The following is a 15,137-nucleotide window of genomic DNA, read 5'->3' as shown; positions in this document are numbered from 1 at the left end:
ATAATCGCCTCCATATTATTATCTTTGTGATGTGAGATTTCAATATATTTTGCTCTTTTTTATAATGAAAATAACGATTCAATTCACTTTAAATATAAACTCCTCAACAAAAGTTTGGAAAGTTTTTCAAGCATCCCTATTCAGATTATTTGTGACATGTTCATATCGTGTTGCATATCAATGGATAGCTACGTTATATCGTGTTGCATTATCAATAGATAGCTACGTTATTGCCCTTTACAATGACACCCCATTTGAAACAATCACATTTTTCACGGCTGAGTACACATCTTGTGAATGTAGTGGAGTCTCAAACAGAATGTGGCAAATTGGCTATCATTCTGTGCTCAAACAACACTAGTGACTAGCCTCAATAGCAGCCACAACAGACAGGAACCTTATCCTCGTGCTGCTTACCAGCCTGGTCACACATTGCTGTGGAATGGCATCAATTCTCCAACCAGGAATCATCACAGGTCATTCAATGTGGTTGCATTGGTTACTCTGGCACGTACAGCACGACCAAAGTCTGGGCTGATGGCAGGCCATTCCATTCTCTCTGCTCCCATATTCTGTAGGTAGTCCTTGACTACGCTGGCTCTGTGGGGGCGAGCTTTGTCATCTTGTAGGATTGCATTAGGTCCCAGATTGTGAAGATATGTGATTGTAGCTGCAATACCATATTGCAGAATAATGGTAAATTTGGCACAGTCGGTTTGAGACCCCACTACATTCACAAGACGTGTACTCAGGCGTGAAAAAGGGGATTATTTCAAATGCGGTGTCATTGTAAAGAGGAATAAAGTAGCTATCTATTGATATGCAACATATATTCACAATATTATTTGTGAACATGTCACAAATAATCTGAGATATAGATGCTTAAAAAAACTTTCCAAGTTTTTGTTGAGGAGTTCATAAATAATCAACCATGTTCATTCTGAACAAGTGTTCATGTCCCAATTTTGTGTTATAAATTATAATTAACAATATCTGTCATATTATATACAAAAAATATCTGTCTTTTGTACAATACACCATTTTTTCCTATTTCAAGATAAATGTTTGTCCTATGTGGACATGCAAGAACCATTTTGTGTGCCTTACAGTCACTGACTGATCAAGCCACATTGCATGCCCGGTTTATTAATTTCTGATTTTTCTACTTCGTTGGCACAATCATGACAGAATGCCAGTCAGCAGATTTGAGATTGGATTATCATAATACTAATCACAGAGTGTCCGTCCGTGCGTCTGTGCGATATTGCGTGCTCGCGGTGTGCTATCGCGGAGTATCAACGGGGCGGGGTGTGCGCAGAGTACCGCATCGCGCATCGGAAAGCATTACAGTGTGACTGACAGGTGCATCTCATCGGACCTATTTTAAAGACATGATTAACATAAAAATCACCAGTTATGGTAAGGCCTATAATAACCCGTTTGGGTAATTAGAGATAGGCCTATCACGAGAACCGCCCAACTCGAGAACCGCGAAATCTAGTATTAAATACTTACCAGATAGTCCTTAATTCTGAATGTAGGGTGTAAAAGAGCCAACTCTGGGAAGTGTCTCTTGGTAAGACCAGCCAAACCAACCTGCATAGGTAGAACAAAATATAAACAAATTAACAACTTCTCTCGCCCAATCATGGAAGGTGTCTATCATAATGAATTCAATATTGACAGCTGCAAATCTAAAAGTACAACCATGCTTTGAGATGACAAAGGATCTATAGTTTGATCAGCTCATAATCGGCAGGCCTTATAACATCACAGATTATATTATTTGGAGAATTGTCTTGTGACATCTTGCCGAAAGTATTACAAATTATTATTTGAAGTTCTATACTTTGTCTACTTTCTTTAACACCCAAAATATAGACCAGTCAGATCAATAATATCCTTCTTAATGTGGATCTACTTTTCGGCGTAGTGGTAAAAGCCTAATAATTCCTGTCGATTAGCAGCTGATCAAAGTATACATGGGTTGAAAAAACAAATCTGCAAGTTGATAATACATCTTACTTATGTAACAATTAATCCTACTTACAAGTAGTTTGTCCTCTGTGGCATAAGCTTCTTGAAGTCCACTTCTGATCTGGCCCAACTCATCATTTAGGCTTTCTTTATTCTTCTCATCACATAGTTCTGGAGCCTATATAACACACACACACAAATAATAATTAGGCAAGAATATCTTCCAACAATAGAAAGTCCAAAATCTGAACAGCCACTAGGGCGTAACCAGGAACCTTAAGACCCGGGTGTCGGGTGCGCTGCATAAAGAATAGTCTCAAAATAGGCCAATTTTGCATGTTTAGGAATCAACCCTGGGGCCCTCTGCATTCCCCTAGTTAGGGCTAGGGTTAGTGATTTGAAAAAGACAAAAAAAATGTGTTCTTTGGAAGATTTGAAAAATCTTGATTGCTCAGATGTTCGACAGTTTCAAAACTCTAAACCTGAACAAATCAAACTAAAATCGAAACAGTTGGCTGCTACATGGGCAAGAAAAAAACTGCAAATGACTACACTTTGCTTCATTGTAAGTTTGGTCGTGACATCAGAGCTTTACACATTTGCACCACAAGAGTGAAGACAAAACCTCTTTCTATGTGTGTTTACTCTTTGTAGGGTTAGGCTGGCATGCACGACACTTGATTCGATATTACCGCCAGTGGAATATGCACCTACATCTGTACCACTCGAGGTAAAACAAAGGCTGATTAGGTAAATTAGTGGACAGTTAATTTATCAGTTTGTGAATATAAGTATTTCAGCAAATACATTTCGAAATGAAGCATTATGCAAGTACCACAGGCCCAGGGATGCAAGTAGCTGTTTTAAAAAAATCCAGATTCCAAATCCGGATAAAAAACAAACAAAATGGAAATCCGGCAAAAAACAGAAAACTTGCACCCCTGCACAGGCCCAATCTAAACCTAGAAATAATCCATAATCTGAAAGCATCAAATGGCAACCCTCAACAACCTTGCACTGAACTATTTTTCCCCCAACACAAAATCATTTTGAGCAATACAAACAATTGATAAAATGCAGTATCAGTAAATGGCAGCTCACCTCGTCCATATCATGCTTATCAGCCAGCTTATGTCTTAGTCTGGAGCGCAGTCCTTTGATATCTTTCTGCACAGTCTGCATCTCAGATACATCTGGTTTGGAGTTCATCCATGGTTCCAACTCTTTGCCAAGCTGCTCATGGTGATTGTACAGTTCTGTTAAGGTTTCGATGGAGGCTAGCTCTCGGCGAAGTTCTTTGGTCAGGCAGCATACGGTTTTGGTCAGAACCCCTGCTTTGATGGTTTCTTTTTGCTGCAAAGTAGTGAAATAGAACGGAAATTCAATTTTGGCATACCTTCAAAACAGGTACTTAATAAAAGAAAATCTGAGCCTGTAAGACCTTTTAGTTGCAAATTCAAACATCAAGTTAGTGACAGACAGTGAGCAAGACAGACTCAGACAGAGACGAAGAGACAGAGACAAAAATATAGACAGACAGAGAGAGATAAGCTGAATTTATTTCAATCACTTTTGCAGAAGCAAATCGATACAATTTGCAGAGGCAAAAACAATGTCGCAAGTTGAAGAAATGTCAACTCCTGAGCGATGTCGCTTGCCACATGAATGCATCAACCAATCATTTTGTACAAACTGGATCTACTATTTTGTGGCCTTTTGAATATTTCAATTGTCATCTGCAATCAAGAGAGCTGTGATTAGTATTGCTTTGGCAGATATGCCACTCAGTTTCACTCAAAAAACCTGTTGAGAAAAACCTGAAAAAGCATGTGAATGCAGGCCAAAAAGCTCCAAATGGGCTAAAAATAAATAAAAAACACGAGACTTTGGACTCATAAAAAACCTGAATTCAGGCAAAAACCTGATCTCTGCTTTCCAAAAGCGGTGCATCCAGTCGTCAAATTATTTTTTTTACCTTGGGGTGCACTTTCGGGTCACATTTGGAAAGTTGTGGTGCAATTTCATCTGATGCAGAACAGCAACTGGAAGTGCAGTCTCAGACAATCAACACATAAAGTCGGTACAATGTGGTATCACAATTTTGCCCTGCACTTTTAAAGTTGTATCGCAACAGGCAAATTTTAGGGTGCAACTTGCACTGCGATAGGGCTTATTTCGAACGCTGGGTGTATCATATAAATGCAGAAATTTGGCGATCGTTCATTGCTTTCCAAAAGCAGTGTATCAGTGATTGAGTATAAATTCAACTAGAGTGCGAGAGAGACACACACAGAGAAATAGTGACAGAGAGAGAGATATATTCAAGAATTAAATTTCAACTGCATCACCATCATAACATGCAAAGTTCAACCTCAACCTCAAATTCAGTTCTGTGTAAGATAATCTCAATATTTTGCACGATATGAGTGTCACCTAAACTATGAAGGAAGAATGTTATACAATTAATATCCCAGCAATTTAGATTTTGTTGATACCAAACAAGATTTGGTACGCTAAAAATGATCATAATCTTAAATCGTAAACGCCTGAAGAAGCACATGGCAATTTGTAACTGTCCTCATCTGATCTTAGCTGAAAATTGGTGTTGCTTGTTCTGATGAGGCAGATTTTACATCATTACATTGAATGTATTTCTTTATGTGCCAGAGGTCATGGATTTTAGCTGACCAAAGGTTATTGCCAAGGGACTAAATTGAGTAAGTCAGCAAAATTCACAGACTAATGCTCAGCGACCGAGTGTAAATTCAGCTTTAATTACATTTAGTTGCAAGCAAATCCAGACCCTATTTCTAGAGCACTTACTAGACAAATTCCAATCAGCCGTCTACACTTCGCATTTACTGTGTATGCTTCGTAGTGACGACTGATTATCTTACAGCCAATATCATGACGGACTTCTGAAAACTATTCAATGCGACTTTGGTTGTGCGCCGTGGCCGACTGACTAGCGGCGCCCGTTTTGGACAATTTGGACACAACTGCAAGATGCTCTATGCCACAGGAATCCTGTTGCAAAATCCATGGGGTATTCGGGTACCCGCCGAGATTACATTACCGGGCAGGAAATACCCTGCCCGGTACCAAATTCAAAAAAAAAATTATTTTTTCGGTTTTGTAGTGTCCCCGGACCTAGACCTAAACGCTAGGATCATTCATGGTTGACCTAAAAAAAAAAATTAAAAAAAAAAAAAAATTTCAAGATGTTTTGTATTTTTAATAAGAAAATTGATATTTTGTATTCATGTCATACTCTATTAATGATTTCAAAATGCATTCAAATTCAATGCATTTTGAAATCATTAATAGAGTATGACATGAATACAAATTATCAATTTTCATATTAAAAATACAAAACATCTTGACATTTTTTTTTTTTTTTTTTTTTTTTAGGTCAACCATGAATGATCCTAGCATTTAGGTCTAGGTCCACCGACACTACAAAACCGAAAAAAAACTTTAAAAAAGGAAAAAAAAAGGTAAAACTGCGTGCAGCGTGCCGGGTACAAAATTACCCGAAAATGCCAGGCCACGTAGTTTTCTCAGTCGTCAATCCAGACGGTTGACGACTGAGGGCAGCAGTCTTACCTGTTTGGTTTGTAGAAGAGATGGATCCAGTTTAACTACAGGTGTGTAAGACTGTCAACAAATAATATACAGAAATCTTAGTTCATCCATGTTGGTTTAATTCTAATACAAATTTTATATGTCCCTCAAAAGTTTTGGTCATAACTTAGTCCTTCAGCATAATAAAGGTACTCCCAAGTTAGGGATTGCCAACCTTTTAGACACCTGATTCCTTAAACCAAGTCAATAAAAGTTACCAAAGGTGTAAAACTCTTTACTGAGTTCAGATCATCACACTATCAAAACAGAAACGGGCCAAAACCACTAATTGCTCATTAATTGATAATAGCCCCTCCTGGCCAGATTGGGTATAACCCCTGGCACATGCCTGTACAAATCAAATGTCAACTTATCCCTTATCCGTGCTATATTATGTGTATACAACATGACTGGTCACTGCTCTTGTATTCCAAGAGGGTGGTTAATTAGTCAGTGTCTCATGGGGGATTTATGGTAAGCCATATCACAGTCGTATTCTCACCCCTATTAATTAGACAGAATTTCATTTCTGTTTAGATAGAGTGACCAGAGTATACAGCACCATACGAGGGATGGTCCAGATATCCAGGAGGCCAAGGTTCAAGTCCTGGTCAAGGATGATTTTTTTTTTGTGGCCAAACTTGCAGGAAGAATAATTACATAAAAATAATACAATCATACCATTATCACAAATTATTCACACTTTAAACTCAAAGGAAACAAGTAAGCTTCAATTTACACTACCTTCTGTGACATATAGAGTTCTGTATCTATGGCAACCATTAGTGTCTCAATAAGCTCATCGGTGGATTCCACTGGCTCAACATCTTCATCTCTGTCCAATCCAAAACTCTATGGGGGAAAAGATTACGGGGAAGTCAGCGTTAATATGTATACCTCAGTCAAGTTTTACTGAACTTATCTCAAAGGTTGCCACAGACTAAATGTGTACGCCAGCAATTTCAGTGAATGCTCGCGATTTGAAACTGTACACTGACTGCACAAGGGTAAAAGCACTATATACAATTTTTCACCCCCACAAATGCTGTTTGCTCTGTTGTGTGTTAAGTATAATAGGCCTGCCATCACACGCAAGCAACTCTTTTTTAATATTGTTCTACTTTCTCCTTAAATAAACCTCTACGGTTCAGTTTTTATTTAAGAATGTCAAAATTTAAATCTATTTTGCTGGTAAACTTACTACGTATCAATTTAATTCTGCAATATGTTTTTTGAAATGCCAAAGGCCACCCCTCCTCATTTTCACAGGAAATTCATTTTGAATGTAACACCATCAAAATTTGCAACACTCACAAGTAACAACTTGGCAAGAAGAGATGTCCACAATGTCAGTGTGTTGTCTGTTGTTGTTCTGATACTGCTTAAGTAGCTACACTTATCAGTCTACGGGTAAACAAAAAAGAAAACAATATATTTTAAATTAACATAGAAATAAGAGTATTCATTAAAAACAAATTATTTTCAGTTTGAGAAACATTTTCTTCCATATATACTCATACAGACATTACTACTTATTCGGCTACACTATAGTTTTCATAACACAGAAGTGGGGTTCTGATTGGCTAATTGAATCACATCATCATCACATCAGCACCTCATTTGCCGATAAAGCTGCGTAGCATCGCGTGACCCAGGCGTGACCTAGTTCTTTTTACGAACAAGCAGGAAGAACAGTCAGACACTGCTAAAGGACCTTGCCAAATACTATAACAACATAATATGATGGTGTTTTTACTGAATGCCTTGCAACACCCAAGTTTTTATTCCGCCATATTTATTATGGGGTGTCAAAGTCAATCAGTTCGTCTCTGCTGCTCTGCAAATCAGGTTAATGATTCACTGCCTGCATATTTAGTGAGAAGAACAGAAGTAAAAAATAAACTTTTCATGCCCTGCAGGCTGCTTTCAAACAAACATGAATTTTCCTCCATGTCTGAGCAAAGATGTCCACCTTCTCCTTATACTTTTCTATGCTTAGAACCATAGAGAACTAAATTGTGAGAGGTGCCACTCTGATCGCAAAACTGAGGACAGTGTAATAGCGCAATCTTGTGTAAGAGCTGGACAGTGTAAGAGCTGTGCCATAATTATGGTAATGAGCCATGGATGACATAAAGCAGACAACATAAATAAAACATGTTTCTCATCATTTCTAGAAGCTTCAAGTATGTATCTTTTTAATATGTTATTTAATAACCTTTTGGAAACAAAATGTGTGGTAGGAGTAGCTATATAGATTTGCTTTTACATTTTTATCACTGATTATAGCCCTGAGTTTTGACATTGGATTCTTGCTTATGCATGGTGATTGACTGCTGCAGGGTGCGGCTAATTCTATATCAAGTACAAAAATGTGACTCTTGCATATAATCAGTCCAAGAGAACGCCAAATATGGATCAGGAGTATTACATAATAATACCCTGCTATGATAATAGCTGCACTAGGTTAATCGTATAATCTCCTTATGTGGTTAGCATGGTCTAATGCCAATGTCTGTACATGTATTCGGTACATGTGCCATATCTTTTACAATGGGTGATAAATTTCTGGTTTGTTTTATTTCAAAACGCAACATTCGATATTCTAAAGCTTGGTCCAAATCCAAGAGAAGAACCAACTCTAGTAATTTATGTGGTTTCAAATTATATCAGACGTTGCCTTTTTGATAGAAATGGTGTTTGTTGATGTGCACAGTTTCCCATTAGATCATAACATGTTGTTGTACATCCAAGGTCAAAGGTCTTTTAATCCATATTTGGCGTTGTTCTGGGACTGATAATTATCCATGGCTTCAAAAATTCAGAACCATCTCTTCAACAGAGCCCTAGGGCTCTATGGTAGAGTCCAAAGTTTTCCGTTTTACGGAAAACGGAAAAAAATCACGGAATCGGAGGTAAAACACAGAAAATGACATTTTTGTATGATGTGACAAAAATTGTTAAAAGATAAGAGAAATAAATGTTAAAAACAAGCATGAGTTGTGTATGTCAATTTTTATGATAAAATACTGTTTAACAATTCCGAAATAAAGGTATATTACCAAGGCATGAACCCCCTATATCCCTCCAAACATCGTAATAGTCGGCCTATTATCGTGAGAATATTCCAATCAGAGCATATTGATCGCGATATTGAACACTTTATTGTGACATTAATATCATTCTTTATACATTTTAAGCTTTATTCATGACACAGATTTACAAATTTTACAACACGGATTACAACACGGAAAATGGATTTTAGAAAACGGTAAACTTCGGACTCTACTCTATGGTCTCTCTCAGTACATGGCACATAGTAAGACCTGGCTGGTGATGTTTACTGAGTGGTCATTTTGTAACTCTTCCAAATGGACAGGCATTATGTACAAAGTGCCATGGGCCTGCTAGAACTTACCTTCCACTGTGTATACTCCTGTATACATGCATCAGCAATTTGGCTGCTATCTTCCTTGGCTGCTGTGGCATCTTTATCTGCAGCTAGGAGATCAAAGTACTCTGCTTCCAGACACTCAAGAGCAATCTGATGGCAAGGGTGAAATAATGACAGTCATACATCAACATCACTCATAACATTGTCTGCGGCCATTTAACAGTGATTACAAGATTATCAAACAAATAAATTGAACAGGTGATGATGTTGGATCTCATGCATGGGTGGATAAATATAAAGTAAGGTCAGCATGCAAATACAATGTGGTATTAAAATACATCAACTTGCCCAGGGTTAAATATGTTGTGGCATTTATTGGCCAGTTCCCAGTTGAAATCGATACAATGGAGTCACCCATTCAGGTAACCCCATTTTGAAATTCTTTGTGTGGAAGATTAAGGCCATGTCTTCCATAGTGAGTATATGGAATTTCAACTGAAACAGCCAATTAAATGAGAGAATCAGCCTTGAATGTTGCCAAGGAATTTAGCCGAAATCAATTCACCGTGTGAGTGCAAGAGTTGAATATCAGAGTCATATAAAATACATATTCCTTGTGCAACACACAACCAGCACACCCTAAGAGATCTAAAATGAGCGTTTATTATGTTTCGACAGTATTTTTTGTGGGACATGAGAGCACCTCAGACCTATCGAATTGCATTCTGAATACTGAAGCATGTCTTTCTGATATCAAATAATTTTCATTTTTGAAAATCACAATATAATACAAATTTTATGACAAATTATAAACATTTGATATTTTTCAAATTTTTGATATATAACAGTCCTCGAAGTAAATTATATAAATCTAATGTTATATTCTTAAAGTGTATGTAGCAGGGAGGAAAAGCCGACGGTCAATTGAAAATTTTGACATTTCATATTGAAGATATAGATTTTTTCCCAAAAAAGACCTAATTTTTTTTGTGTTTGGGAAAAAATCCATATCTTCAATACGAAAGGTCAAAATTTTCAATTGATCGTCGGCTTTTCATCCCACCTACATACACTTTAAGTATAAATCATCAGATTTCTAAAGTTTACTTCAAGTACTGTTAAATATCAAAAATATCAATTTTAATGATTTGCCATAAAATGTGTATTAAATTGCGAATTTCAAAAATCAAAATTATTTGATATCAGAATGACATTCTTCAGATTCAGAATGCAATTCGATATGTCTGATGTGCTCTAATGTCCCAAAATAAATACTGTCCAAACGCTCATATCCCAGCCCTTAAGATGTTTATTTTCTCTTTTACATTCCTAGCTTGTGACCAATACCCAGAGATGAAAGATGTCCATATAGCTCACCAACAGGCAAAGTCCCTCAGAATTCTTGTATATTCTTGAGGGCATATCGTTCAATAGACCATGTCTAACAAATCACACATGGGGTTGCATGCCTTCATGTTTCTGCTAAAGAGCATGCCAAGCATTCGCATTTAAATGAAAGATGCAAAAAAAATATGGCATAACAATTGGCGTTCATTGCCTGATGATATAGACTTTGCTCCTTGGTGCACCCTCTGTTATTATTAGTCGGTATACCCAATTACAAGTTGTTACTTCAACATTTACTATTGCTTGTGTGTGCATATAATATGATTCTTGCTAAGTATCTATGAAAATCAACTTTGATTCACACAATGCAAGAATCTTTGCAAGAATTGATATGTTGATTCCAACATTAACCCTCACACTGATGTTGATTTTGTTATCAATGGCAGAGAGGAGGTGGATTAACTTGACACGTTGCTTTGCATGTATCTTTTAAATCACAATGCAGGGAAAATGCATGCAAGTGGGAAATTATTACCATGCATGAATAATTAGGCAATAACAAAATAAATAACAATAATGAGTTAGCAGTAGCTACTTTCAACAGGAAACATTTGGTAACAATGCATGCAGGAGCTCAATTTTGAAATAATTCTTGATTAACAAAGTTCTGCATTAATTGCTTCAGAGATTGCATTTCCCTACGCAACGCTAGCTTCTATTCAAATGTCAACTCTTGTGATTCACAATACAATGCACCTCCAGTTGCTAGGGAGAGGACAAAATATGTAGTGCATCATGGAAAAAGTTGACATCCAGGCCCACTTAATACAACACAGGAACATATGTCAACATGTATTTAAATGTCAATACCATGATGTTACACACAAATACACACTAAAATTAGTAATTTACAATTACTTTCTATCTATTGATCATTCATACTGAATCCTTCATGGAGCTCTTTTTAACATCACACTCGCGTTAAAATTAGCTAGAACTGAGATGCCAACCCTGGACCGGCAAGAGCAACCACTGGTGGCGCATCGTATTGTGAATCGCAAGTCAATTCAAAATTACTCCACTGTGATTGACTTCTAAATGACACTGCATTGCAGTTAGCTTGGCTTAAAAAAATCACAATCTCTTAAGCTTTGGGCTCAGTTACTTAGGAATGTCATACAATCTTAAAATTATATCAAACCTGATTTTACAAAGACTAAATGCCCACAGCCATCAAAATGCTATAATCTAACAAAGAGATACTCTGCTGCAGGGCATGTGATAAGGGCTTAAGGTCCAGTTCACCAACCATTTATCACAGTGGCAGTCTTCATACACCATGGTCAGTCAAACTCAAGCAAAGGATTATTCTGATCTGTAATAATTCCTACTGCTGCCGAGCTACTTTGTGGCTACTCTAGAGTACCAGTGCAGGACCAGCCCAGTACCAGTGTATATACATTATGCGTGACTCTGATGTGTGCACTATAGAGTACCCACACTGGTACTCTAAAAAAAAAATTTAGTAGCTGCCCAACCGACAGTCACTGTAAACTAAAAAGGTCCTAACAAGGAAAAATCAACCTAAGATTAACTCCCTACTACAATGGGGAATTATCTCTTCACTCCTTTGTGCCTCAGTTCAACTTAGGTGAAATTAGGGCACTAAAGAATTGAAGTTAGAAAACTTTTTAGGACACCCACTTCAATATAATAATGAAACCACTTCACTCCCAGGAAACCCACTGAAGTGAAGTGACTGTCCTAAAAGTCAAATGATTACCTTTGTTAAGTGAAGTGGTGTCCTAAGAAGTGCCCTAAATTCAATAGAGGCCGTCAGCCTTTCGCCATCGTGTGCCATTTTGTGGGTACAAATGCTACACGTGTTCATGCGTTGGACACTACGCACAGGGCGCAGCTCGCCACGCAACTATTATCACGCATCATCACGCATGGAGATCAAACGACCATCGCAGCGTGTACCCACAAGATGGCGGCATATGACGTCACGCTGACGGCCTCTATTCTTTAGTGCCCTAACTTCACCTAAGTTGAATTGAGGCACAAAGGAGTGAAGAGATAATTCCCCATTGTAGTAGTGAGTTAATCTTAGGTTGATTTTCCTTGTTAGGACGTTTTTAGTTTACAGTGAGTGTACCTCTGGTGGCAGTAGCAATAAGAACCTGGTAACACTATTAAGCCATTACAATTTACATCAGGTTGCCCTTCAATTTTCTGCTTTATACAACCATAAAGACGACAAGTCAAAACAGTCAAAAAAGTTGGTAGCAAAAGCACTGCTTCGCTTATTTTAGCAGAAAATATCTCTGGGTATAAACTTTTCGTTGCACTGTGGAATAAGTCTTTGTAAAATCAGGTTTAGTCCTATCATTTGATTATCTGTATATTTGACAGAGTGTATATTGCAAGACAAAACATTTAGAACACAAGCAGAATAAAACAAGAATGATATAGCCTGTAGCCATTCATTGTATTTGATGTGGACAGTGAGTTTATCTATCTGTTGCATATTGGGTGCTTACTGATACATCCTCGCTATGGTATAACAGGGCAAGTGGTGGGCCAGAGGTGGGCTGTAGGAAACAGACAACGGCACAAAATATATGGTTGCTACACTACACTGTCCTAACCATGACAAAATGGCACAACTGACATGATGACTAGTTTCAGATAATGGCACATGAACATGCTCAGTTAAAACACACCAATATTATAGGGTTGAATCTGAAGTATGAATTTTGGCATGTTTTCAAATGTGACATGATCTGGTCCATGGGGGCCAACAGAGGCATTTTCAAAAATTGAGTTACTGTAATTATTACATCATACATACAATAGGTTATCATTTACTGAAAACACCAAAGGTCTAGCATACTTGGTTCTAAAAGTTATGAAGTTTTTTGATGCCTATTTCTTATGTATTTTATTGTTTTTTTTACCCATATTTTCATCTTTACCCAAGTTTCAAATTTGCCGCCTTTGGCCCCCATGGACCAGATCATGTCACAAATATTCTTCTACGTAGATATCTATGAACAACCGGACCATCAAACAACAGTCATTAACGGTAACACTCCAAGAATGTATGCATTATATAGAATTTTATTTGAAATGTTAAAAACCTCAAAAGAATCATGATCAAAAGTGTCAGGTGTGCCCTTTTGTAGTAGTGCAGTACTTACATCCAAGCCTTCTATTATAAAGACACAAGGCAATAGGGGCTCATGAGCATTTGGCTTGTAAGAAAATGACATGACCAGATGCAACATTCTATATTTCACACCTGCCGTAATGCTAGCCCTTCACCTATAACCTTACATGAATTTGACACATGGTAAATAAAAGTAACATTATAATGATCATGTCTATCAATTTTACGTACAATTCTGGTTTCCCTGCACACCCTGTATTTTTAATACAATTCTGGTTTCCCTGTGCACCCTATTTTTTTGGTTTTAGGGTTAGGGTTGGGGTTAGGGTTAGGGTTAGGGTTAGGGTTAGGATTAGGGTTAGGGTTAAGGTTAGGGTTAGGGTTAGGATTATATTTGTGTGCAGGGTATACCAGAATTATTAATTTTAAGTTGACTGATAATGGGCACCTTCACACTGGAGCGAGATCACATCAATGTGCATTCTGGGATCCCCATCAATATTAACAACTGTCTATATGGCACTTGGATGCGCATCTGGGAAATGATCGTGTAGTGAGCGTGTTTCTTGTGAGCATGTTACAACGTGTTACAGTGCATGTATGGCGTTCAAGGCATGCCGTTGTCTGCACGTACAAGAGCATATCACATTGATGCGCTTTCCTGGAATCTGCATTAATGCAGATCTGGCCTCCAATGTGAAGTCACTTGTTTTGTTTTTCTCATACTGTTGAACCCCAGATAACTATAGAAACACCCACTTTGAATTCTTAACAAACCTGGACACTATCATCAGGCTATGAAGTATTTATTCAGGTAAAACCTTACCTCGTCCATCCCCTCTGTCAAGACTGGAAGAGATATTGTCTTGGACAAGAACCGTCATGCCTGGAATCATTTTAGACATGCCCTATACAATGTAACATATCTAAATGTTTTCACTGGTTTGCCCTTACCTTCACTTTCTCCTGTCTGTCAACGAGTGGTAGGGATTTGGTCTTGGAGAGGAAACTAGTGATTGCCTGGAATGTTTCTTGGCGTGCTTCATTGCGCGCTACCATCAGATCAGGTAGTAACTCCTGTAATCAGAAAAGCATTAATATTCAAATGAATGCTGTATTCAAAATTGATTTTTATCTAGTCTTAAGAGAAGTGTAACAAAAATGAAGAGCAATCATTTGTTTTGATCTGAAAATTGAAACCCAAGTCTATAGAGCATTTCCCTTTGTGTTTGGTAGTGATGTAGGAACATCTTTCGCTGATTGCGGTATTGAATTTGGGCTGGTCGATGCGGCTGTTAAAATATCAAGTTTATTGCAAGATCGGGAATTTTTTTGGACCGGAATGAAAAACAGATTGATGATACATGCATGAATCATGTGTTTGAATAATTAATAGTTAGAGCTTTAAAAAGTTACTGGCCATTTGGGTCTGCAACTAGTTCTGCTAGTTAGGAAAGTTATCAGCCCAGCCAAAAAGTTATATGACAATGGCCGGGGGACCGCCACTATTTGTAACGCTGAATATGTGGACTTACACACCAGCAGGTGGAAAACGAGACTATATTTTGGACAAATAACATAAAAATATATCCGGCAATGAATTCAGTCTAGTAATAATCCTGA

At 37.6% G+C, this 15,137-nt stretch overlaps 1 protein-coding gene across 1 annotated transcript in view; it reads right to left on the bottom strand.

Moving 5' to 3' along the window:
* Nucleotides 1-15,137, bottom strand: part of LOC140171062 (serine/threonine-protein kinase 31-like) — a 79,243-nt gene that overhangs the window by 63,729 nt on the left and 377 nt on the right. The window contains exons 2-10 of the mRNA XM_072194237.1: nucleotides 14,469-14,591; nucleotides 12,886-12,936; nucleotides 9,020-9,145; nucleotides 6,916-7,005; nucleotides 6,346-6,453; nucleotides 5,584-5,634; nucleotides 3,079-3,330; nucleotides 2,051-2,155; nucleotides 1,516-1,596 (exon numbers count right to left, since the gene is read on the bottom strand). Coding sequence (XP_072050338.1) covers nucleotides 1,516-1,596; nucleotides 2,051-2,155; nucleotides 3,079-3,330; nucleotides 5,584-5,634; nucleotides 6,346-6,453; nucleotides 6,916-7,005; nucleotides 9,020-9,145; nucleotides 12,886-12,936; nucleotides 14,469-14,573 — 969 coding nt within the window. The 5' untranslated portion in view covers nucleotides 14,574-14,591. The remainder of the gene's footprint in view (nucleotides 1-1,515; nucleotides 1,597-2,050; nucleotides 2,156-3,078; nucleotides 3,331-5,583; nucleotides 5,635-6,345; nucleotides 6,454-6,915; nucleotides 7,006-9,019; nucleotides 9,146-12,885; nucleotides 12,937-14,468; nucleotides 14,592-15,137) is intronic.

Source organism: Amphiura filiformis, chromosome 15 (genome assembly GCF_039555335.1).
Source record: "Amphiura filiformis chromosome 15, Afil_fr2py, whole genome shotgun sequence".
In the NCBI taxonomy this organism is placed as follows: domain Eukaryota; kingdom Metazoa; phylum Echinodermata; class Ophiuroidea; order Amphilepidida; family Amphiuridae; genus Amphiura; species Amphiura filiformis.
This window is presented reverse-complemented; position numbering and strand designations above follow the sequence as displayed.